The 25,971-nt window shown below is 43.5% G+C and overlaps 1 protein-coding gene across 1 annotated transcript in view; it reads right to left on the reverse strand.

Annotated features, from left to right (window-relative positions):
- Positions 1-4,363: 4,363 nt before the first annotated feature.
- The window catches only part of LOC137368958 (N(4)-(beta-N-acetylglucosaminyl)-L-asparaginase-like), a 42,680-nt gene continuing 21,072 nt past the window's right edge, over positions 4,364-25,971 (reverse strand). Inside the window, exons 8-9 of the mRNA XM_068029331.1 lie at positions 16,390-16,523; positions 4,364-5,950 (exon numbers count right to left, since the gene is read on the reverse strand). Of these exons, the coding sequence (XP_067885432.1) occupies positions 5,856-5,950; positions 16,390-16,523 (229 nt within the window). The 3' untranslated portion in view covers positions 4,364-5,855. The remainder of the gene's footprint in view (positions 5,951-16,389; positions 16,524-25,971) is intronic.

A 25,971-nucleotide genomic window follows, 5' to 3' on the forward strand; every position in this document is an offset into this window, starting at 1 on the left:
TCAGTTCTTTAGAGGCCACACTCTTAGTTTTATAGGTTAGTATCTTAGATGTTAGTTTCTTGATTTTTAGAGTTCAACGTCAAGTATTTTAATGGTTAAGTGATTTTAGAGATGAGTGGCACTGGTCGTTGCAACTCTGTGTATACTTACAGATCAGTTCATTAACTTTAAAATTCAAAATTCAAAGCTTTGGAAGGGGTGTATTTTTGAAGTGTTTGGAAGACGACTGGGCTATTACAGTGACTTAGCCCATTATATTTTGGCAGTTCTGGGACCAAAGTTTCTTCTCTGATACGTGCAATGGTACAATAATATTGCAGGTTCACAGGTTTATCACAGGTTCTGTGATATCTTAGGACATAAGCTTTCAGGTCAATAAATAGGATTTGTGATTGCTGCACATCAGTGATAGGTCAGGAGACTGGTGCCTTAAAGCCGGTACAGATTAGGTTCATGGAGTGGTGCAGGCACTGGTCCTATTTTGTTACCTGCCATAATATGTCAGGTATGCACTCATAAGAATATAAGAAATAGGAGCAGGAATAGGTCATTCAGCCCCTCGAGACTGCTCCACCATTTAATACGATCATGGCTGACAGGGTAGATACTGAAAGGATGTTTCTCCTTGTGTCATAGTAAAAGATCCACTGGGAAATAGTGATCATAATACCATTGAATTTCATGTTAAGTTTGAAAGTGACACATTTCAATCAAAAACAAGAATCTTAAACTTAAACAAAGCCAATTACAAAGATATGAGGGGAGAACTGGCTAAGGTTAATTAGGTAAATAGACTGGAAAATGTGGTGGTAAATAAATAGTGGGAAATATTTAAAGAAACAATGCAAAGGGTTCAACAAAAGAACATTCCGTTCAAAAACAAAAACTCCTCAAGAAAGACCTTACAATGTTGCAAAAAATAGTAGCAAGTCTGAAGATTGGGAGTGTATTAGAAACCAGCAAAGGGCCACCAAAAAGTTGATAAAAAGGGAAAAAATAGAATGAGAGTAAACTAGCCAGCAATATAAAAAGATCGTAAGAGCTTTTATATGTACATAAAAAGGAACAGAGTAGCTAAAGTAGATGTTGGTCTCTTAGAGGCAGAGACAGAAGAAATCATCATGGGGAAATAGGAAATGGCAGAGGCATTGAACAAATATTTTGTGTCTGTCTTCACAGTAGACGACACAAGTTCCATACCAGAAATAGGCAGTAACCTAGTGGCTAAAAAGTGAGGAAATTAAGGAAATTGATATCAGCTGAGAAAAAGTATTGGAGAAACTTGAGGGACTAAAATCTGACAAGTCCCTGGGACCAGATGGCCTGCATCATAGGGTTTTAAAGAGATAGCTGCAGAGATAGTGGAAGTTCTGGCTATGATTTTCCAGAATTTCTTAGATTCAGGAATGTTCCTGTCAGTTTGGAAGTTGGCAAATGTTACACTGCTTCTCAAGAAAGGAGGTAGAGAGAAAACAGGGAACTGCTGGCCAGTTAGCCTAACATGAGTCTTTGGGAAGATGCTGGAAACTATTATTAAAGAAGTCTTAACATTGCACTTGGAAAAGCATAGTATGATTAAAGCAAGTCAGCATGGTTTTACTAAAGGGAGATCCTGTTTGACAAATTTATTATAGTTTTTTGAGGATGTAACTAGTAGGGTAGATAAAGGGGAACCAGTCGATGTAGTATAACCTGGATTTCCAAAAGGCATTCGATAAGGTGCCATATAAAAATAGGCAAGATAAAGGCTCATGGGTAATATATTAGCATGGATAGGCGATTGGTTAACAGACAGGAAGCAGAAAGTGGGCATAAATGGGGCATTTTCAAGTTGGCAGGTAGTGAATGGTGTGGTGCCGCAAGGATCAGTGCTGGGGCCTCAGCTATTTACACTCTATATTAATGACTTGGATGAAGAGACAGAGAGTAATGTATCTAGGTTTGCTGATGATACAAAGCTCGGTGGAAAGGTAAGCTGTGGGAAGGACATAGAGAGGCTGCAGAATTATAGACAGATTCAGTAAAAGGGCAACAAGATGGCAAATGGAGTATAATGTAGGGAAGTGTGAAGTTGTTTACTTTGGTTGTAATAATAGAAAAGTAGAATATATTTTAAAAGGTGTGAAATTGGTAAGAGTTGATGTTCAGAGAGACTTGGGGGTACTCATACAAGGAACACAAAGTTAACATCTAGGTGCAGCAGGCTATTAGGAAGGCAAATGGCATGTTGACTTTTATTGCAAGGGGATTGGAGTACACGAATAAAGAAGTCTTACTAAAATTGTACAGCACTTTGTTGAGACCGCACCTGGAATACTGTGTGCAGTTTAGGTCTTTTGGTCACCACATTTAAGAATATACTTGAGCTGGAGCCAGTGCAGCAAAGATGTACTAAATTGGTCCCTGGGATGAGGGGGTTGTCCTATGATGAGAGGCTGAGTAAACTGGGCCTATATTCTCTGGAGTTTAGAAGAATGAGAGGAGATCTAATTGAGACATACAAGATTCTGAAAGGGCTTGATAGGGTAGAAGCTGAGAGATTATTATCCCCTGGTCGGGGAATCTAGAATGCGGGGGCATAGTCTCAGGATAAGGGGCCAATCATTCAGGACTGAGATGAGAAGGGTTGTGAATTTTTGGAATTCTCTACCCCAAAGGGTAGTGGATGCTCCATCATTGAAAACATCTAAGGCTGGGATAGACAGATTTTTGGTCTCGGAGGGAATGAAGGGATATGGGGAGCAGGCAGGACGGTGGAATTGAAGCCCAAGATCAGCCATGATCGTATTAAATGGCAGAGCAGGCTCCATGGGCCATATGGTTTACTTCTCCTCCTATTTCTTGTGTACTGTGTTCTCGAATTGGAAATTTAAGCGACCATTTAGCACCTGAAAAACAGACCATTGAATTTCTTGGCCTCAGTTTCCTCCATGGCAGGAGGGTTTATTTACACCGCATCTGCCAGTCAGTCTGGTAGCTGCAATTTGGGTTTCAACCAGTTACAACATTTCCCAACACCTACTTTGCAGGAACTAAATGAGTCGCGTCCAGGGGAGAGAGCTGTGTATATACCTGGACAGAGAAGAGGGCATTACTTTATTCCCAACAGTTAAAAATTAAAATGTTTAGACAGCAGCAGAGTAATTTTGAAAAGCAATTTGCATAAATATTCAAAGGGGGAAAATTTATAGTTATGGGGAAGGAGCAGAGAAGTGGGACCAATTGGAAAGCTCTTTCAAAGAGCTGGCGCATGCAAGATGGGCCTAATGGCCTCCTTCTGTGCTGTATGATTATAAAACTCTATGATTATTAGTGTTCCTTATTCACCTCTTCATAAAATCATACATTAGAACTGAAAAGTATACTATCCCCTGGGCTAACATTTATTATACCATGGAATTTGTGTGAACCATGAGGAGAGGTTGTGTTGGGCATTAGTGGACTAATGTAAAAATGTTTTTTCTCAACTTAATTTGAAAGAAATTATATGTATCCACCTCCATGCCCTTTTCAAAAGTTATTGTTTGGATCCATCTGCTAATTAGGATATGTATTTTGACATCTTGATTTTCAAAGCCAAGCTGGCCTCAAGTCCTCATTACTTACCTTTATTACTTTGGTATTAAAGTACAGCAGATTTTCCTCTGTGTGCTTCAAGCTGGTTGCGAAGAAGTTTATTCAGTTTCGCAGTAGCTATAAAAGAACTGAAGTTAGAGGCCAGAAAGAGGTCATTTACATAGTGGAGTAGGGCAACCATGTGGATTTCCAAAAGAAGAACATGTTAATGATGAATTACGATTTTTTTTTCTCTTCCCTGTTACAACCCCTATCCAATTTATAGAATCTCCTAGTATATTTGGAGCTTCAAAGAATGGGAATGATTGCAATGAAAATGAGCAGTCACAGAAGAACAGCAAACTGAAACTGAAGAGTAACGCCTCAATTTTAAAATTGTCATCTTGTTTTCAAATCCCTCCATGGCTTCGTCCCTTCCTATCTCTGTAACCTCCTCCAGCCCCACAACCCTCTGAGGTTCTGCACTCCTCCAATTCTTGCCTTTTGTGGATCCTCGATATTAATCATCCCATCATTCAACTGCTTAGGCCTAAGCTCTGGAATATCCTCCCTACACATCTCCACCTCTCTTTCCTCCTTTAAAACACACCTTAAAATCTACCTTTTTGATCAAGTTTTGGTCATCTGACCCAATTGCAGCTTGTGTGGCTCGATGTCAAATGTTTCCTAAAGAGCCTTGGGACATTTTACAATGCTAAAGGTGCTATATAAATGCAAGTTATTGTTGACGTGTATAAATGTTCACTGTAACAAAATTATCATCCACAAAAATGTAAAAATGTCTCACCAATTAAATTCTTTAATATCAGTTACTGTCTATACAAAGAATTCTGCTTTTTTAAAAATAATTTTATTCCATCTTTTTCTGCTGTTGGTAATCATTTTAAGTTTGGAGTTGATGTAAAGATCAACCACGATCTTATTGAATAGTAGAACAGCTCCAGGGGCCTATGGTCTACTCCTGTTCCTAGTGCTTATATTACAAAGGCTGAGGTTACACCAACATGGGGAAACAACAAGAGTTTATTCATACATGGTGAATGGAGAACTGCTTAATTGCAGCTTAACAACTGACAACAGTTGGCAGGCCACGTATTATGTAGAAAATTAACACAGTAGCAGTTCCAGTAACCTATTTGCATAGCCATCCACAGCTTGCTATTTAAAAATCAAATTGTTCAACACAATGATAAAATATAAGAAAAGCTTATTGAGAGTGCTGTTATACAGCAACTATTCGTCTCCCACCTGTATCTGTAGCATGCAAGGTGCAGATGCAAGTCACACTTTGAATGCATTTCTCAATAACTCAATAAGTTCTCTCCCTACAGGTTTGTGCATATACCCAGAGTCCTGCTCATCAGACAGTTAATTTTTAATGCGAATGCAAGTGTAATGGAGTAGCTTTCTTTTTAAACATTAACAATTTTGAAATATTTACTTCAATGAGCTCCCAAACTCCAGTGAAATGTAGTTTTTCACTGTGCTGAAGTGATTGCGTTGCCGCACAACTCAAAGAAGCTCGAGATTCATCGCCGAGGATGGTCTTGCATCTCTCTCAGTTCAGCGCTCAGGAAGCAGAAAACCGACCTGAGATTTTGCCTTTAGACTATCATCACCACGTTGAGGCACGTCTGAAACTGTGGTTTCTCCATTTTCCAGCTTAAATTACATTTTGTTTTTACAGATACCCCCAAGAGGCTGCAGTTGCTGGATTAATTGAAACTTGCAAAACTAGAGATCAATAGATTGTCATGTATGGGAATCAAGGGACATGGATCAAAAGCAGATAAGTGAAGTTGAGATACAGATTAACTATTATCTGACTGAATGGCAAAACAGGTTCGAAAGACCTACACCTATTCCTACAAATCTCACATATTTGTAAACATACCTACGAATGGCTTCTACTAGTGCAATTTCAGGGTTCTCCATTTACTGGCTTTTGTTAAGGTTCAAAATTACTTGCAAAAGATTAAAAGGTGGGTAATGGAGTCATGGTACAGATCAAATCATGATCTGATAGTGGAAGAGACTTGACGGGCTGAATGGCCTACTGTTCCTATGTACAAACACAAAATGTAAAAAATGTAATATGTTTACAATGCACCTAAAAAACTTAATTGGCAAACAGATATCAATAGCATATTATCAACCACCTTCTGTACTAAATTTAGCAGATTGCAGCTGAATTTTTGAGAGCTGAAATTTAGGTTCACTCCTGAGTGTAAACAGTCACAAGCCCTGAAAGTCTTTGAACATGATGCATCTCAGCAGCTTTAAATGCAGTCCACTATGTGTTGCGAGGCCTTCAAAGGATTGTAAACCATAAAATGAAACTGGTCAAGTTCTGGAGATTTACTGCACGCAGCACCTAAAAGAAAAGACAACAATTTCAGGAGAACTCAGTTGCGGTTAATGTAACACGTCAGAAGTAGGCTTTTTATTTTGAACCATCTACTGGTATTTATTCTAAACTGTTTCTAATGGCTTTGAGTGGTGCATACTTCCAAGTGAATCAGATTGGTTTTCAGCTTTGTGTCACAGTAAATGTGTAAATTTTCTTTTTCAAGAAAGGTAGCAGTCAATTTCCAATTGTAGAAGCTGCAGAGCCTTCTCCCCCAATTGAAACTATTTTCAACAGTGTTTTTGTCTTCCTTTTGGTGAGTAACTACATATTCAAAAGTAGCATAATATATACCGAAGTGAAAAGCTACCATGCCTTAATAAATCGATAGTACCGATTATAATGCAACTTCCATGACCAATGATGTAAATACATTTTAAAGTTTATATGTTCAGTGTACTTTGCTAGATTGCCAAAGCAACTCACGTTTTAGCCTTCATACTTAGTTCAGCTTCTATTTGTACCAGATAATCAGTGTCCATTTATGAACAGCCCTTTCCTCTCCCCTCCCTGGTATTGTTAAGAAATTGCATTGCTAAAAAGTCAGGAAGATCTACACAAAGCAGCCGCTTCAGATTTTTCAGTAGTGCCTATTAAACTGTACAGTATGGTCGACAATGATAACCTGATCCTAGATCTGTTTATGCTGTCCACAATCAGGGCTCCTATTCAATAACGCCCGATGGAAACAGCACATGTAAACATTGGGCTCTGTTATAATGTCCTTCACTGTCAAATATAGACTCATGTATTAAGAATGGCCAGTTGGACAAAGTACTGGAGAACTTTCACAGCATGTGGGTGACACAGCAACAACATGCATTTATATATGACCCTTCACGTAATAAAATATTCCAAGGTGCTTTCTAGGAGCTTTAAAATTCAACATGAACCACACAATGAGATATTAGAAACATTACCAGCAAATTCTGTTCTTCCTCTTGATTTCCATCATCCACAGTATTTTATAAGGAGATTTTAGGACAGTTAACCATAACAGTTGGTTTTAAGAAGCTTCATAAAGGAGGGGAGGAAAGGCAAGGAGTAGAGACAGAGATGTTTAGGCAGGGAATTCCAGAGTATAGGCCCTATGCAACTGAACGTATGACTGTCAATGGTAGAGCAGTTAAAATCGGAGATGTGCAAATTGATTGAGGGTAGAGATCTCAGAGCATTGCAATGTTGGTGGAGGTTACAGAGATAGGAAAGGCCAGGCCACAGAGACCTTGAAAACAAGGATGGGAATTTTAAAATCGAGGTGTTGCCGATCTGTGAGCCAATGTAGGTTAGTAGGAACAGAGTCGATGGGTGAACGGGACTTGGAATGAGTTAGTGTATGAGCTGCAGACTGGCAAATCCAGAATTTGCCAAACATAGTTGCTGTGAGAAGGTGATGCTGGCCCCTCTTGAGCTGCGAAAGTCCAAAGTGATGGTGCTCTAATGGTTGATGTCTGTTAATCAGTAAATCAGCCATGGTAACCTTTCAACTGAGGGGAGAATTCAATGTTACTGCCTGAGATGATTGGAAATGGAAACCAATCTGGATACCCAATCACAAACTCAGTGCAGTATTCAACAACTTCCCCTGACTTTTACATTTCTTGGCTAAGAACTGCTGGAGTAGGATATTCTCAAATCTTACCAAGTTACAAATTGCAGGCTACAAGTGACTGCAGAGTAAAGTTTTAGTAAATCAGATGCAATGATAACGTGATATGGAGAAATCTCACTTGTTTAGAGATTAGTGTGACCCTCTTGATACTCAAATCTAAATCTGGACATGCTAATATTAGCAAAGACCCATGAGATAATGGAAAACTCAACACAGATATGGTGTAATAAGGATTAAGTACTAATATGCAGTAAGTGATGGTACTGTCTTAGTAAAAGATCTATTTGAATATCACTGCTACAAACTAATTATCTTAACAAATCTTGCAACTACAAGAAGTAAATTTTAACCCGACAAGCCTGTCTTTTGTGAAGAGTCACAGTCTGTCTTTACAGCTTGGATCAGAGGCTCGAGACTCAAAATGATCTCAGGGCAAGGCCTACCACCTCGTACCACCTTGTACAACTGGAATCCTCCAGCCTATTGGTTCAGAATAATCAAAGAGAATTGGTTGAAGGAGAGCCATGGATGTAAAATGTGGGATTTATAAATTGGTTAGTTCCTGAACATTCCTGGAGGTAAGGCAAGTAGGACACTGCACAGTACTTTCCATTGTCGCTATGGGATTCAGTGATACTGATATGTCACAACTCACTGCCTCCTCAGTTGGCAAGAGGATGGAAATTTAAAGTTTTATTTTACTGTTAAGTGGGACAATACTTAAGCTAGAGCCACCCAAAATTACCTGCTTGAAAATACAGCTTTGCTGAAAACTGCCTTTTCAAGTAAAAGCCTCATAAACCAATCCCTTCAATGCACCTTCAGTGGCAATGTAGCATTCATTTTATATACTTCTTTCTTTGGCCTCCTTATCTCGAGAGACAATGGGTGAGCGCCTGGAGATGATCAGTGGTGTGTGGAGCAGTGCCTGGAGTGGCTATAAAGGCCAATTCTAGAGTGACAGGCTCTTCCACAGGTGCTGCAGAAAAATTTGTTTGTCGGGGCTGTTACACAGTTGGCTCTCCCCTTGCGCCTCTGTCTTTTTTCCTGCCAAATGCTAAGTCTCTTCGACTCGCCACACTTTAGCCCCGCCTTTATGGCTGCCCGCCAGCTCTGGTGAACGCTGGCAACTGACTCCCACGACTTGTGATCAATGTCACAGGACTTCATGTCGCGTTTGCAGACGTCTTTAAAGCGGAGACATGGACGGCCGGTGGGTCTGATACCAGTGGCGAGCTCGCTGTACAATGTGTCTTTGGGGATCCTGCCATCTTCCATGCGGCTCACATGGCCAAGCCATCTCAAGCGCTGCTGACTCAGTAGTGTGTATAAGCTGGGGATGTTGGCCGCCTCGACGACTTCTGTGTTGGAGATACGGACCTGCCACCTGATGCCAAGTATTCTCCGGAGGCAGCGAAGATGGAATGAATTGAGACGTCGCTCTTGGCTGACATACGTTGTCCAGGCCTCGCTGCCATAGAGCAAGGTACTGAAGACACAGGCTTGATACACTCGGACTTTTGTGTTCCGTGTCAGTGCGCCATTTTCCCACACTCTCTTGGCCAGTCTGGACATAGCAGTGGAAGCCTTTCCCATGCGCTTGTTGATTTCTGCATCTAGAGACAGGTTACTGGTGATAGTTGAGCCTAGGTAGGTGAGCTCTTGAACCACTTCCAGAGCGTGGTCGCCAATAATGATGGATGGAGCATTTCTGACATCCTGCCCCATGATGTTCGTTTTCTTGAGGCTGATGGTTAGGCCAAATTCATTGCAGGCAGCCACAAACCTGTCGAGGCTCTGCAGGCACTCTTCAGTGTGAGATGTTAAAGCAGCATCGTCAGCAAAGAGGAGTTCCCTGATGAGGACTTTGCTCTTAGACGGGCAAGGTTGAACAACCTGCCCCCTGATCTTGTGTGGAGGAAAATTCCTTCTTCAGAGGACTTGAACGCATGTGAAAGCAGCAGGGAGAAGAAAATCCCAAAAAGTGTGGGTGCGAGAACACAGCCCTGTTTCACACTACTCAGGATAGGAAAGGGGTCTGATGAGGAGCCACCATGTTGAATTGTGCCTTTCATATTGTCATGGAATGAAGTGATGATTCTTAGTAGCTTTGGTGGACATCCAATCTTTTCTAGTAGTCTGAAGAGACCACGTCTGCTGACGAGGTCAAAGGCTTTGGTGAGATCAATGAAAGCAATGTAGAGGGGCATCTGTTGTTCACAGCATTTCTCCTGTATCTGACGAAGGGAGAACAGCATGTCAACGGTCGATCTCTCTGCACGAAAGCCACACTGTGCCTCAGGGTAGACGCGCTCGGCCAGCTTCTGGAGCCTGTTTAGAACGACTCGAGCAAAGACCTTCCCCACTATGCTGAGCAGGGAGATTCCACGGTAGTTGTTGCAGTCACCTTTGTTTTTATAGAGAGTGATGATATTGGCATCGCGCATGTCCTGAGGTACTGCTCCCTCGTCCCAGCACAGGCATAGCAGTTCATGTAGTGCTGAGAGTATAGCAGGCTTGGCACTCTTGATTATTTCAGGGGTAATGCTGTCCTTCCCAGGGGCTTTTCCGCTGGCTAGAGAATCAATGGCATCACTGAGTTCCAATTTTGTTGGTTGTAAGTCCAGCTCATCCATGACTGGTAGAGGCTGGGCTGCATTGAGGGCAGTCTCAGTGACAACATTCTCCCTGGAGTACAGTTCTAGGTAGTGCTCAACCCAGCGGTCCATTTGTTTGCGTTGGTCAGTGATTATGTCCCCTGATTTAGATTTGAGGGGGGCGATCTTCTTGATGGTTGGCCCAAGAGCTCTCTTAATGCCATCATACATTCCTCTGATGTTTCTGGTGTCTGAGGCCAGCTGAATATGACTGCATAGGTGTTGCCAGTAGTCGTTTGCGCAGCGCCTGGCTGTTCTTTGTGCAGTGCTTCTGGCTGCTTTAAGTGCTACAGATGTTAACTCGCTGGGGGCTTTCTTGCAGTTCAACAGTGCAGTGCGCTTCGCGGCTGTGACAGGTTCCAGCTCTTATGAGATTGAAACCAGTCTGCATTTCTCTTCGCACTTTTGCCGTAGGTGGTCAAAGCTGACTCATAGATGGCATCTCTGATGTCGGCCCACTTGGTCTCGGCATCCCCTGTGGGAGTGTTTTGAAGGGCTGTTACAAGTGAATTTAGAAATTTTTGTAACAGCTGTGGGTGAGAAATTCTGCTCGTGTTGATGCGCGGGTGGCCCTTCTGCTTGGAATGATGCAACTTCTTTGTTCTGAGTTTAACCTTGCTGCACACTAGGGAGTGGTCGGTGTCGCAGTCCGCACTGTGGAAGCTGCGTGTGATTGGAACACTGTTTAAGGCGGCTCGCCTTGTGACAATGAAGTCTAGCTGGTGCCAACGACGCGATCTTGGGTGCCTCCATGAAACCTGGTGACAGGGTTTAGTGTGAAAGAACGAGTTGGTTATACAGACACAGAAAAAGGTAGTGTTGCAGTGGCTTTAAATCAACAACTTATATTTATATAGTGACTTTAACTTAATAAAATTCCAAGGCGCTTCACAGGAGCATTTTAAAGCAAAACATGACACTGAGCCACTTAATGAGTGCTTAGGTTTCTTGCCTGTTAGCTTCAGTTCTTGTTTTGTTTTTGGCCACAGTGTTCTTTGCAAGAGCAGACATGTTTCAGGTGACTCTGCAACAATCACTTGAACTCCAAATCATAACCTGCTTCAAGTTATTAAGTTTTTGGAAGTTTGTGTGAAAAGGTAAAAGCTTTCCCCAGCCCCTGTAAAATTATATTTAATAAAGGATTCTAATGAAAATCTGATCTAAGTGAAACTTCAATAGCAAAGAATATTCAGATGGCGTTATTGCTGGTTTTGAGACAGCTATTTAGCTTTAAAACAATGCCGGGTTGGAGAATCAAATAAATGGAGTGCTCTTCTCTTTACTCATTAAGCAAGCTAGCTGAGATGCAATGGAAAAAATTGTCCCAGAAAAATATTGAATCCAGATTGTTTTTTTTTAACATCTAGAATATCATGCCACCAAAAATACCACTCTCTGGCAATATGTCTATTAACCAGACTCCAGCATCTACTTTATTCTTTTGACAAAACTTGGTTGTTGCAAAATGTCACCAGGATGGAAAGCAATCGAAAATCTAGTTTATTTGATATTCAGTTCCCAAATACCCTGTTGTATGTTTGCGCATTTTTGTCCTGCAGCACTAATGCCTGTATGTTTGTAACTGACTCTCAACATTCTCATATTTACTAGCAGGGAGTGAATAGCATGAGACAAACTAATCCAGCTAGCCAACTACAAATTCAAGCTGCTTCTTTTTCAGCAGGTTTTCTTTCCAGGTATTTCTGTGTTGTGTTTCAATCTTATATAATAGAAGCATTTTGTAAAGGAACAACAGTAGGCTTTCAGTTCTTTATTGAAAAAACATTGCACTACTCCAGGAGGTAGAGTTACATGTGTTGAATTATGCATCTTTCCTTGCAGATCAGAAATCACATTTCAGATTACCAGTGGGATTATCCACTTCAGAGAAGTAAACGAAAACACAGTAAAATGCACAGTATTTTGTCAGCTGAAACAATTCTTGGACTGGGGAATTGCTATGCTCCCAAGTTGTCCAAACAGTCTTAAATAGAAATCTTGATGTTATTCCAAATGAAACACAGATCTGCACATCTGACTGTTTACTAATTCTACCTGTTTTGCCTGTATGTAGCTTGACTCAGTTGTAGCGCTCTCGCCTCCAAATCACAAGGTTATGGGTTCAAGGCCTGTGCCAGAGATTTGAGCACATAATCTAGGCTGACACTTCAATGCAGTACAGAGGGAATGCTGTGCTGTTGGAAGTGCTCTTTCAAATGAAACATTAAATCTGCCCTCAGAGTGTTCTCTTGGTGTCCTGGCTAATATTTATCCTTCAACTAACATCACAAACAGGCTAAAAGAAAAATAACATATTTATATAGTGCCTTTCACAACGACAGGACATCCTGGCTTTATGGCCAATTAAATACTTTTTTATTTTAAGGAATCTGATCATTTACATCACTGTTGTTCAAAAGACATGATGGTTCACAAATTAGCAGGCGTGTTTAATACATCACAACAACGATGACACTACAAAAATGCTTAATTGGCTGTAAAGCATGCACTTTGGGATGTCCAGCGATCTTGAAAGCTCTCTATCTTCATGCAAGATTGTGTATTCCTTACCCAATGTTGCACCACCCAAAGTTAGTCAGAGTGAGCTAGCTAAATTCACAATTCTTAACTACCAACAGTGAATTACTATAAGCTACTACTACTTTTGCAATTAAAGGGGCCGGATTTTCAAAGAGTCGTGGGGTCGGGACCTGGTGCAGGTGCCATTTGAAAATCGCAGTGCTGGAGGATGTCTCAGGATCCTGACACCTCTGGGACAGTTTCGCATTTTTAAAGTGCTAGCGGTGGGGAGGGAACGGGGAACAAGCAAGGCACAATTAGCCCAATAATCCCCTTTAGGAGCTTGTTGAGGGACCGGGCGCTCGGGAAGGCAATCTTTCAAATCAAATTTTGGCAATCCAGACCAGTCTGGTGTACGTTAGTGCACAGCTGTCGGGATCGCTGTGGGGCAAATGCAAGTTTGTTTCTATGTGAGGTGAAATTAAATTTGAGTGGCCAACCAGTGTCAGGTCGAGCTTTTTACCTCCACTTGGCATGCACGGCTACTTCCCACCATCTTCATCGTCCTGCCTCTGTCATGAGTTGCCTGCTCTCCTCAGCAAGGCAGCGAAAGCCCCCAACATGGCTGCTTCCTGCCTTTGCCGCTGGCACCAGGTAGACAGCTCTCACCTTCTGGAAGCTCTCAGTGCCTCTAACTGGTTGCTGAGCTCGCCTCTTGCCCAATTAAGGAATTAGTATTCAAAGATCGCGTCGTGAGAGCAATGCAGCTGAAGTGCAGGGTTGGGATCCAGAATTCATCAGGGTGTCCGATTCTCGACCCTGCTTTGAAAATCCGGCCCGAGATCTCAACACAGATCAGTTGTAAAGCCATTTATGCAATCAAGTACCATGCGGTCCCAGATAACAAGGGTCAAAGCTTGCCTTGCAAATTCTTTCAAAGTTGCATAATGCTTTTCCAAGCCCACATCTATGCAACTTTCTCCTCCTCCTCCCCCAAAATAAAAGCTGCGTTGCCTCAAAATAATTGATATTTCGAAATATTTCACAATAGTCACATCAATTAATAGCTCTCTGCATCTAATCTCCACTGTTTTTAATAGCATCAGTTAAAAGTGTGCAACCACTTTTTATAAAATTCATCTGAATTCAGTCCCCTTTTTCATTTAACCTTTGGATTAGTCTTTCAAAATGCTTATTATGGCACTATAACTGGAATAAAGCTAATCTCAACTATTTACCAATATGATATACAATCAGTCTGGATGTACAATATCATTGCCCCCTTCACCTTCCTCTCACTCTAGCAACTCGCTGGCTATGAGCCCAACACTCTGACTCCAATCACCCTTTCTGGATTGTACAGAGCTCTGTCTAGCTTCAGCATGATTTCTGGGATATGAACTCAACTGATTTGGCAGTATATCCCAGCATCCTGTTCATTGTGTTTTCCAGCTCATCACTATTTCGATGTGGTGAACTAATCAAGTCGACTGGCATCCTTAGGTCTTCTAGTGCACCCTTTGGTACACATAGCTCCTATTTGTACTTCCAATATCTACTGTCTTGCATTGTCCGTAGTGAAATTCACTGGACACTGTTTGACCTTATTGAGCTTTCTTTCAAGGATCTTCACTGCCTCCAAGTCCATCCCAGACTCACTTAATACTCCTTTCCCATATTAACCTAGATCACCTTTATGATTACCTGCTATTAGCTAGTTATCAGTCCACATCTTACCCACTGAACTTAGTTTATAAAAGGGAATCTCTCACACAGGACTTTATCATGGGCCTTTTGGCTGTCTTGGTCTCTCCATATCCACCCACCATACCCCCCACAACCAATTTGTCATGTGCTCAAAAAGTCCATTATGTTCGTCATCAAGATCAATGCCTCATTAAGTTTTGTACATCACCATTTAATTCTCCCACGAACATTAAGAAATCATGAATTATTGTTACTGTGCCATATCTAGGTGTAGCAATAATTTGACTGCACTTACTCACAGTCTGGACAGCAAGTTTTAATGATAGCTAGAGTTAGTTAATCAAAATGGAAGGATGGGAGGGTCCTTGACAGGGTGCAGAGGAGATTTACCAGAATGGTTCCAGGGATGAGGAGTTTTAACTACAAGGTTAAGCTGGAGAAGGTGGGGTTGTTCTCCTTGGAGCAAAGGAGATTGAGGGGAGATTTTATAGAGGTGTACAAGATTCTGACAGGTTTGGATAATGTAGACAAAGAAAAGCTGTTCACATTAGCTGATGGTACAAGGACTACAGGATAAAGATTTTGGGCAAGCGATGCAGGGGGGGATGTGAGGAAGAACTTTTTTTAAGCAATGAGTGGCAATGACCTGGAACCCGCTACCTACGAGGATGGTGGAAGTGGAGATGATGAATGATTTCAAAATGAAATTGGATAGGCAGTTGAGGGAAACAAACTTACAGGGCTATGACGATAGTGCCAGGGAATGGGATGGATTGGATTACTTTGCGGACAACTGGCATGGACTTGATGGGCCGAATGGCCTCTTTCTGTGCTGTTATGACTCCATGTTCCTCTAGGCAGTATTTTATGCTCTCCCCCATGCCGAGTTTGGAGGTGGGGTGGACATTTAATTGGATGGGATGGTGGCAGGTGTGGACCCCTCCACCTTCCTGACTCCAACCCGTTTTAGTCTGTGGCAGGCAGGCCTGTGGACGGCCTTCCCACCCCACCACCAATTGACGTCCTTAAGTGGGCAATTAATGCCCAATTACGGGCTTCTTCCCACCGCCGTTTGTATTAACCCCGTAACCCCGTGGCAGGCAGGCCTGTCCCCACGCGGGGAGCACGACATGCAAACCTGTGCAGGGTTGTTTGTAGTCTCCCGGGGTCGGGGGTGGGAGGGAATGGTGGCTCCCTTATTCAAAGGTGCTCAGATTGAGGAACTCAGCATCGGGGAGAGGGGAGGGATGCTGAGCCATCCCTTGCCCTTGCTGCCAACACCCCCTACACCTCGCTCACTGTGACCCCTGCACCCCACTAAACCCCTCCTGCCATCACTTACCTCTGTGGCTTGGGTCACTCCATGATCCTGGATCTCCAATGAGTGCCATTCAGGCAGCAGCCACCGCCTCATCGGTGGCGCTGCTGAGCAAAAGAACTACCTCTGATAGGCTGGCAGCTCTCTGCAGGCGGGACTTCCCGACCCTGGGGTCCTGATCTTGGGAAAGGCCTGCCGGCAGCCTCTCAAGTGCCTGATTGGCTTGCAATATGGCGTGCCTTCCTCAAAAGGAGGCAATGTGGGTCTCTTGCCAACTTGCCAGCCCACAACCGAGACACTCGTTGCCTCAAAAAAATTCCCATGTAAAAAAAAAGGGGCCTATAAACTGGATATATTTCCCTCGTTTGTTTTTTTTTGCCATCACAAATACAAACTTGTACCCAAGGACACATGTTTAACATTCCAGGCCCATGCAGTCTTTCACAAAATGAATTAATTTTGCAGATATTGTGCTCAATATAGTTAGGTGCGAGACAGGTTTACACAAGGTTGTTTATTTAGTACTTCAGTATTTCTCTCAGGAAACCAGTTTAACACTTATCCTTTAACAGGTTTTGTTTTAAAAACTTACCATAACTCCCAGTTGTGTTAGCACAGATAATTGCACCAAAAAACTTTGGGTAATGCATTTGGATTCTTCTCATAGCCTTCTGACAAGCTGAGGTTGGATCAATCCCCAATCTCATATATTCCACTGCTTGGTAGCTAATTTGAGAGGCAAAAAAACACCAAACTAAGATAAGGCCCACATTAAAAAAATACTCAAACAGCAAAAATCACATATTTTTCACAACAATCATACCAAGCATATTTTCTGCAAAATAAGCAACATTTATCAGTGGAAGACATTTTTAAAAAGCAAACCAACTTAAAAAAAAAGCCAACTTAAAAGAAACTGTTCATTTCTGAACCATTGCAAGATGTACAGCACACAGAACTGAAAAGTTATACCTATCAAGATGGGGCTCTTTTCTCTTGAAAAGAGAAGACAGAGGTGAGCTTATAGAGGTCCTAAAGCTTATGATTACAAAAAGCTTTGATAGGATGCACATAGAATATGTTTCTAATTGCGGGCAAGACCAGAACTCGGAGCCAAGGATATGAAAAAGTCACTAAGAAATCCAATAGGCAATTTTGGAGAAACTTCTATACCCAGAGAGTGGAACTCAGTACTGCAAGGGGTAGTTGAAGCAGATAGCATAGATGCATTTAACGGAAAAATAGATAAACATCTTTGGGAGAAAGGAATAGTAACTGGGTTAGATGAAGATAGGTGGGAGGAGGCTTGTGCATAGCTTAAACACTTTTTGACATCCTTCGAAAGTATCATGCCCAGAATTGAACACAATATTTCAATTAAGGTCTGACCAGTGTTTTGTAAAGGTTTAGCATAACTTCCTTGCTTTTGTATTCTAATTCTTAATAAAGCCATATGCTTTTTTATAAAAATAACCTTTTCAACTTGTCTTGGCATCTTAGAACCATAGAAAAATTACAGCACAGAAGGAGGCTATTCAGCCCATCGTGTCTGCGCTGGCCGGAAAAACTAGCCACCCAATCTAATCCCACCTTCCAGCACCTGGTCCGTAGCCTTGCTTTGTGGTACTTCTGAGAAATATGACAAAAACAATACATAAATGCAAGTGTTTTTCCTCCATTTCCCAATATTTCTGAGATAATAAAAGTAAGCGCCTTATTCAGAAAATATCAAACCCCATTAGCCCTTCATCACTTCCAAAATAGGCCATATCTCTGCATCCAATCTCTGTTCTTCGCCAATCTTCCTTACATTCTTTGCCATCCCAAATCCCTGGAGCCTGCTCATTGCTGACTTGATAATTCTCTCCCCAGGTCATCATTATACAATATATAACTGTCTCTCCCTTCAAAACCCAAAAATGCCTTGGGATATTTTTCTGCACAAAAGGCATTAACTGAGTGCAAATTGTTGTTGCATACATACTTTTGTCTAATTCAATTTGATAGAAATGAATAATCTCCAATTTTTTTTTAGCTGTACAGAATATGAAAGAGTTTATGAAATGCATGTGGCTGAGATTAAACATTTGCTAACTGGTACACAGGAACGTAAGAAATAGGAGCTGGAATAGGCCATTTGGTTCTTCGAGCCTCCTCCGCTATTTAATAAGATCATGGCTGATCTTCTATATCAACTCCAGCTTCCCACACTATTGCCATATCCTTTAATTCCCTTTGTAACCAAAAACCTATCGAACGCTAACTTGAAGATACTCAAATGACTGAGCATCCACAGCTCTTTGGGGCAGAGAATTCCAAAGATACACAACCCTTTGAGTGCAGAAATATCTCCTCACTCAGTCCTAAACAGTTGCCCCTTATTCTGAGAGCGTGATCCAGTGTTCTAGAATCCTCAGCCAGAAGGAACATTTTCTCAGCATCTACCTTGTCAAGCCTCTTAAGAATTTTATATGTTCAATCAGATCACCTCTCATTCTTCTAAACGTGCGGGAATATAGGCTTAGTCTACTCAATCTCTCCTCATCGGACAATCCCCTTTTCCCAGGACCCAGACTACTGAACCTTTGTTGCACTCCCTCAACAGGATATAATTAATCTATTGCAATCAACAGCAGAAATTGCTCGTGACTTAAACAGGCATTAATGAATGGGATCCAATACACCCAGGGTGAAAAGTGCAGTTACTAGGATCCCCATTAATTACTTCAAAGATTTGTGTACATACATCCCCAGGTCTCTGTTACTGCATCGACTTTAAGTATACCATTTAGTTCATATTGCCTCTCCTGACTCTTCCTACCAAAATATATCACTTCATATTTCTCTTCATTCAAATTTCACACATTCCATGTGTCTGCCCATTTCACCAGTCTCTCTATGTCCTCCTGAAGTCCGTTACTATCCTCCTCATTGTTTACTACATTTTGGAGTCAATTCCAACTTTGAAATTATGCCCTGTATACCTAAGACCAGGTCATTAATATATATCAAAAACACCAGTGGTCCTAATAACAACCCCCCGAGGGACACCACTGCATACCTTCCTCCAGTCTGAAAAATAAGTGCTCACCTTTACTCTCAGCCCCTTAGTCAATTTTGTATTCATGCTACTACTGTCCCTTTAATCGCATGGGCTTCAATTTTGCTTTTTGATACTTTGTCAAACAACTTTTGAAATTCCACCTAGGAAACATCAACCCTCTCCGTTACTTCAAAAAAACTCTAGTAAGTTATGCACCTGTGCTTTTCTAAATGCCAATTAATTTTGTCCGAGATTATTGGCCAGAATTTTATGTTGGACAGAAAGCCCCACCCACTGGCCATACAATTGGGGGTAACCCGCTGACGCCGGGTCTGGGGAGGCATGCCGGGATTTTTCACGCCCCAGGCCCTTAATTTGCCTTGAGTGGAACTTCCAACTCCTTGAGGTGGGGGGGGGGTTCCGCCCGGCCAATTAGCAGGCCAGCAGCTCTTAGTCCCAGCCGCGCCACTGGGAGCGGTGGCCACTACTGGGACTGCACCAAGCAAGAGGGACGACAGCCCCAGAACCAGGGTAAGTGTTTGAGGCATCGGCGGGGGCAATCGGCCGTGAACCAGCGAGGCAAAGCGCGAGGTAGTTTAGGAGTGGGGGGAGAAGTGTTGTCCAGTGGGAGTGGTTGGGACGTGGGGGGTGCCCTCCGTGGGGCACAGGGTGCCCGATCACGACAGCCGTCATCCAGCCCGCAAGAAGGCCGTTAGGTTTTACTTGGCAGCATTCTGGGGGCCTTTGCCGCCCGGTACCAGCAGTGGTGGGAGGAGACCTTTCAGTGTCAGTTAACTGGCCTTGACTGGTCTGGGGCAGGGGGGCCGTTTCTCGTCGCCACCGTCCCAGGTAAAATTGCAGTGGGGGCGGGAAGGCATCGGGAACAGCACCCCCCACCTCCCATTCAATTTTACGGCCCCTCCCTGCCACAAGCCCGTCCGTGTGGGGGGCTGTAAAATTCCGGCCATTGCCTCCAAAAGTTTTCCACCATCAACGTTAGTCTGATTGGCCTGTTTTTGCCAGCTTTATCACTCTCCCCATTTTTTTGTTTAAAACAAGGATCTACCATTTATAATCCTTTGGCACCACTCCCATATCCAAGGAGGATTGGAAGATTATGGCCAAAGTAGCTAAAATTTGCCCCCTTACTTCCCTCAGTAACCTCATTGCACTCATCTGGAAGGGGTGAATTTTCCACTTAAGCACAGCCAATCTTTTAATTAAGTCTATCTATTTTTATCCAATCTAATTTCTCCAATACCTCCTCCTTTACTGTGACATTGGCAGCATCCTCTTCAGTGAAGATAGATGCCAAGAGCTCATTTTGTGCCTCAGCCATGCCTTCTGTCTCCACCAGAATATCTCCTTTATGGTCCATAATCGTCACTACGCTTCCACTATTTATTGGTTAAGTCACAGAGTTATACAGCACAGAAGCAGGCCCTTCGGCCCATTGTATCCATGCCGGCCATCAAGCACCTATCTATTCTAATCCCATTTTCCAGCACATGGCCCATAGCCTTGTATGCTATGGCGTTTCAAGTGCCAAATAGACATTTAGGTTCCCATTTATGTTAGCCGCTAATGTATTCTCATATTCTCCCTTTGACCCTCTCATTCCTTTTTTTAGACCTCTGTACTTTCCATATTCAGCTTGGTTCTCTATTGTACAATCTTCTTGTTCTTCTTTGGCCTCCTTATCTCGAGAGACAATGGGTAAGCGCCTGGAGGTGGTCAGTGGTGTGTGCAGCAGCGCTTGGAGTGGCTATAAAGGCCAATTCTAGAGTGACAGGCTCTACCACAGGTGCTGGAGAAACATTTGTTTGTCGGGGCTGTTACACAGTTGGCTCTCCCCTTGCGCTTTTGTCTTTTTTCCTGTCAACTGCTAAGTCTCTTTGACTCGCCACACTTTAGCCCCGCCTTTATGGCTGTCCGCCAGCTCTGGCGATCGCTGGCAACTGACTCCCACGACTTGTGATCAATGTCACAGGACTCCATGTCGCGTTTGCAGATGTCTTTAAAGCGGAGACATGGACGGCCGGTGGGTCTGATACCAGTGGCGAGCTCGCTGTACAATGTGTCTTTGGGGATCCTGCCATCTTCCATGCGGCTCACATGGCCAAGCCATCTCAAGCGCCGCTGACTCAGTAGTGTGTATAAGCTGGGGTTGTTGGCCGCCTCGAGGACTTCTGTGTTGGAGATACGGTCCTGCCACCTGATGCCAAGTATTCTCCGGAGGCAGCAAAGATGGAATGAATTGAGACGTCGCTCTTGGCTGACATACGTTGTCCAGGCCTCGCTGCCATAGAGCAAGGTACTGAGGACACAGGCTTGATACACTGGGACTTTTGTGTTCCGTGTCAGTGCGCCATTTTCCCACACTCTCTTGGCCAGTCTGGACATAGCAGTGGAAGCCTTTCCCATGCGCTTGTTGATTTCTGCATTTAGAGACAGGTTACTGGTGATAGTTGAGCCTAGGTAGGTGAACTCTTGAAACACTTCCATAGCGTGGTCGCCAATATTGATGGATGGAACATTTCTGACATCCTGCCCCATGATGTTCGTTTTCTTGAGGCTGATGGTTAGGCCAAATTCATTGCAGGCAGCCGCAAACCTGTCGATGAGACTCTGCAGGCACTCTTCAGTTGAGATGTTGAAGCAGCATTGTCAGCAAAGAGGAGTTCCCTGATGAGGACTTTCCGTACTTTGGACTTCGCTCTTAGATGGGCAAGGTTGAACAACCTGCCCCCTGATCTTGTGTGGAGGAAAATTCCTTCTTCAGAAGACTTGAACGCATGTGAAAGCAGCAGGGAGAAGAAAATCCCAAAAAGTGTGGGTGCGAGAACACAGCCCTGTTTCACGCCACTCAGGATAGGAAAGGGGTCTGATGAGGAGCCGCCATGTTGAATTGTACCTTTCATATTGTCATGGAATGAGGTGATGATACTTAGTAGCTTTGGTGGACATCCAATCTTTTCTAGTAGTCTGAAGAGACCATGTCTGCTGACGAGGTCAAAGGCTTTGGTGAGATCAATGAAAGCAATGTAGAGTGGCATCTGTTGTTCGCGGCATTTCTCCTGTATCTGACGAAGGGAGAACAGCATGTCAATGGTCGATCTCTCTGCACGAAAGCCACACTGTGCCTCAGGGTAGACGCGCTCGGCCAGCTTCTGGAGCCTGTTTAGAGTGACTCGAGCAAAGACTTTCCCCACTATGCTGAGCAGGGAGATTCCACGGTAGTTGTTACAGTCACCGCGGTCACCTTTGTTTTTATAGACGGTGATGATATTGGCATCGCGCATGTCCTGAGGTACTGCTCCCTCGTTCCAGCACAGGCATAGCAGTTCATATAGTGCTGAGAGTATAGCAGGCTTGGCACTCTTGATTATTTAAGGGGTAATGCTGTCCGTCCCAGGGGCTTTTCTGCTGGCTAAAGAATCAATGGCATCACTGAGTTCCGATTTTGTTGGCTGTATGTCCAGCTCATCCATGACTGGTAGAGGCTGGGCTGCATTGAGGGCAGTCTCAGTGACAACATTCTCCCTGGAGTACAGTTCTAGGTAGTGCTCAACCCAGCGGTCCGTTTGTTTGCGTTGGTCAGTGATTATGTCCTCTGATTCAGATTTGTGGGGGGCGATCTTCTTGATGGTTGGCCCAAAAGCTCTCTTAATGCCATCATACATTCCTCTGATGTTTCCGGTGTCTGAGGCCAGCTGAATATAACTGCATAGGTGTTGCCAGTAGTCATGTGCGCAGCACCTGGCTGTTCTTTGTGCAGTGCTTCTGGCTGCTTTAAGTGCGACGGATGTTAACTCGCTGGGGGCTTTCTTGTCGTTCAACAGTGCAGTGCGCTTAGCGGCTATGACAGGTTCCAGCTCTTCATTATGAGATTGAAACCAGTCTGCATTTCTCTTCGCACGTTTGCTGTAGGTGGTCAAAGCTGACCCATAGATGGCGTCTCTGATGTGGGCCCACTTGGTCTCGGCATCCCCTGTGGGAGTGTTTTGAAGGGCTGTTACAAGTGAATTTAGAAATTTTTGTAACAGCTGTGGATGAGAAATCCTGCTCGTGTTGATGCGCGGGTGGCCCTTCTGATTGGAATGATGCAACTTTGGTCTGAGTCTAACCTTGCTGCACACCAGGGAGTGGTCGGTGTCGCACTCCGCACTGTGGAAGCTGCGTGTGATTTGAACGCTGTTTAAGGAGGCTCGCCTTGTGACAATGAGGTCTAGCTGGTGCCAACGACGCAATCTTGGGTGCCTCCATGAAACCTGGTGACAGGGTTTAGTGTGAAAGAACGAGTTGGTGATGCAGAGGTTATGATAGGTGCACAACTCAAGCAGTCTCTGCCCGTTCTCATTCATCCTTCTAACGCCATAGTGCCCAAGGCAGGAGGGCCATAAGTCATGGTCGGCCCCAACCCTGGCATTAATGTCCCCCAGCAGGAACAGGTGTTCGGTGTTGGGGATGCTGCTAATGATGTTCTGGAGTTCCTCGTCGAACTGGTCTTTAGCTTCAGGTGGGGAGCAGAGTGTTGGAGCATAGATGCTGAGTAGGTGTACTGGACCAGAGGTGGTGAGCAGTCGGATGGACAGTATGCGTTCCGAGCCATTTGAGGGAGGCTCTATCATGCTGAGCAAGGAGTTTCTGATGGCGAAGCCCACTCCATGCTGTCTTGGTTCTTCAGGATCCCTGCCCTGCCAGAAGAAGGTGTAGTCTTGCTCTGCTAGAGAGCCACTCGCGGGGAGGCGAGTCTCCTGAAGTGCTGCAATGTCCACATTGAGTCTACTGAGCTCGTTGTTAATGATGGCGGTCTTCCGAGAATCGTTGATTTGTGTAAGGTCTTCCGACAGGCCAGGACACATAGTTCTGACGTTCCAGCTTGCAAAGCAAAGGGCTGGTACCTTCTTTCCTTTTTTCATGTTGTTTGGTGCGGTGTTGCAGTCCACCTTTCGGGCAATGACCCTGAGCTCCAAGCACCCATTGAAGCAGGTGGACTGTGGCGGGACAGAACCTTATTGACCGGGGGCTGCCCGGTTTGAGGCGGGCGGTAGCTGTCCAGTGAGGTGCGATGACCTCTCCCACCGACAAAAGCAACCCGTGGCGCCCAATCTCTACGCCAATTGAGCAGGACTTATAACCCGTAACTGCTGCCTTCCGTGTTGTTTCAGTCGCTGTGAGGCAACTATGGAGTGACCTCTCCATGGCGCATACCTGGGCAAATGTATGGAGGTTGAGAGTTGCCCAATCGTCAAAACCCCCCTCTCGGCCTTTCTGGTGGGGTCCAAAGGAGTGCAAAGCACGACGTTTGGCACCGGTATGGCTGCAGGAACTGCCGGAAACATGCCAAAGGTGACACATGACCGCCTACGGGGTTCCGCTCCGGATTTTCTGTTAGGGTTTACTCCCTTAGCCTTGGTCTCTCCCGAGACGCTACCTCTCTATCTTTGGATGCCCTTTCTTTCCTTTTCATGGGAATGTGTCTACTTTGTTCCTCAACTATTTGAAGATCTCCCATTCTTCAATTATTGTTTTGCTGACCAATTTTTGATTCCAATCCAAATCAGCTTTTTCAACTCACTGACATTAACTCTCCTCCAGTTATATTTTTATGCTTGAATGCACTTTGTCCTTTTCCATGACTATTCTAAACCGGATGATTACCATTCCTGAAATTCTCTCACCAAAATATGCTCTATCTGTCACACCTCAATCCCCAGAACTTGATCGAGCACTACTTCCTTCCTTGTTGGCCTGGAAACATACTGATCAAGAATGTTCTGTTGTACACATTTCAGGAATTTCTCCTCTCTTTGCCCATTACACTGTTACTGGAGAGAACGCGAGACCCGGAGGCCATGGCAGGCAACAGTGCGATAGAGAGACCCAAAGGCCCTAAAACAGCGGCAGCGGTGGCAGGAAACAGTGAGAGAGCAGAGCAATCTAAAGTGAACTGGCAAATTAGGTTAAGGGATAGGTCAATAGAGATGCAGTGGCAGACATATAGGGGGATATTTCAGAATACACAGAATAGATACATTCCAACTAGAAAGAAAAATTTCAAGGGAAGGATCCACCATCCGTGGTTAACTAAAAAAGTTAAAGATAAAAAAGAAAAAGCATATAATTGCGCAAAGATGGGTGGGTCAGAAGATTGGACAGAATATTTTTTAAAAAGCAAAGAATGACTAAAAGATTGATAAGAAGGGAAAAATTAGAGTACGAGAAAAAGCTAGCTAGAATATAAAAAACAATAGTCAGAGTTTCTATAGATACTTAAAAAAGAAAAGTGTTAACAAAGTGAGCTTCGGTCCTATAGAAAGTGAGTCTGGGAATTAATAATTGAAAATAAGGAGGTGGCAGATCAATTGAACAGGTATTTTGCATCGGTCTTCACTATAGAGGATAGACATAACATCCCAGAAATCAGGAAATAGAAGGGAGGGAGGGAGGAACTCAAGAAAATTACAATCACCAGGGAAGTTGTCCTGAGCAAATTATTGGAACTGCGGGCTGACAAGTCCCCAGGTCCTGATGGACTTCATCCTAGGGTGTTAAAAGAAGTGGCTAGTGAGATAGTCGATGCGTTGATTCTAATTTTCCAAAATTCTCTAGATTCTGGGAAGGTTCCATTAGATTGGAAAATAGCCAATGTAACTTCTTTATTCAAAAAGGGAGGGAGACAGAAAGCAGGAAACTACAGGCCAATTAGCTTAACAGCCATCATAGGGACAATTTTAGAAGCTATTATTATTACCTTATAGCAGGGCACTTAAAAAAATTCAAGGTAATCATAAAGAGTCAATGTTTTTGTGGAAGGGAAATCATGTTTACCCAATTTATTGATGTTTTTTGAAGTAACATTTGCTGTGGATAAAGGGGAACTGGTGGATGTATTGTAAATAGATTTCCACAAGGCATTTGATAAAGGTGCATAAAGGAGGAACATATTGGCATGGATAGAAGATTGGCCAGCTAACAGGAAATACAGAGTAGGCATAAATGGGCCATTTTCTGGTTGGTAAGATATAACGAGTGGTGTGCCACAGGGTTCAGTGCTAGGGTCTCAGCTTTTTACAATTTATATAAATGACTTGGACGAAGGGACCAAAGGTATGGTTGCTAAATTTG

Source organism: Heterodontus francisci, chromosome 4 (genome assembly GCF_036365525.1).
Source record: "Heterodontus francisci isolate sHetFra1 chromosome 4, sHetFra1.hap1, whole genome shotgun sequence".
In the NCBI taxonomy this organism is placed as follows: Eukaryota; Metazoa; Chordata; class Chondrichthyes; order Heterodontiformes; family Heterodontidae; genus Heterodontus; species Heterodontus francisci.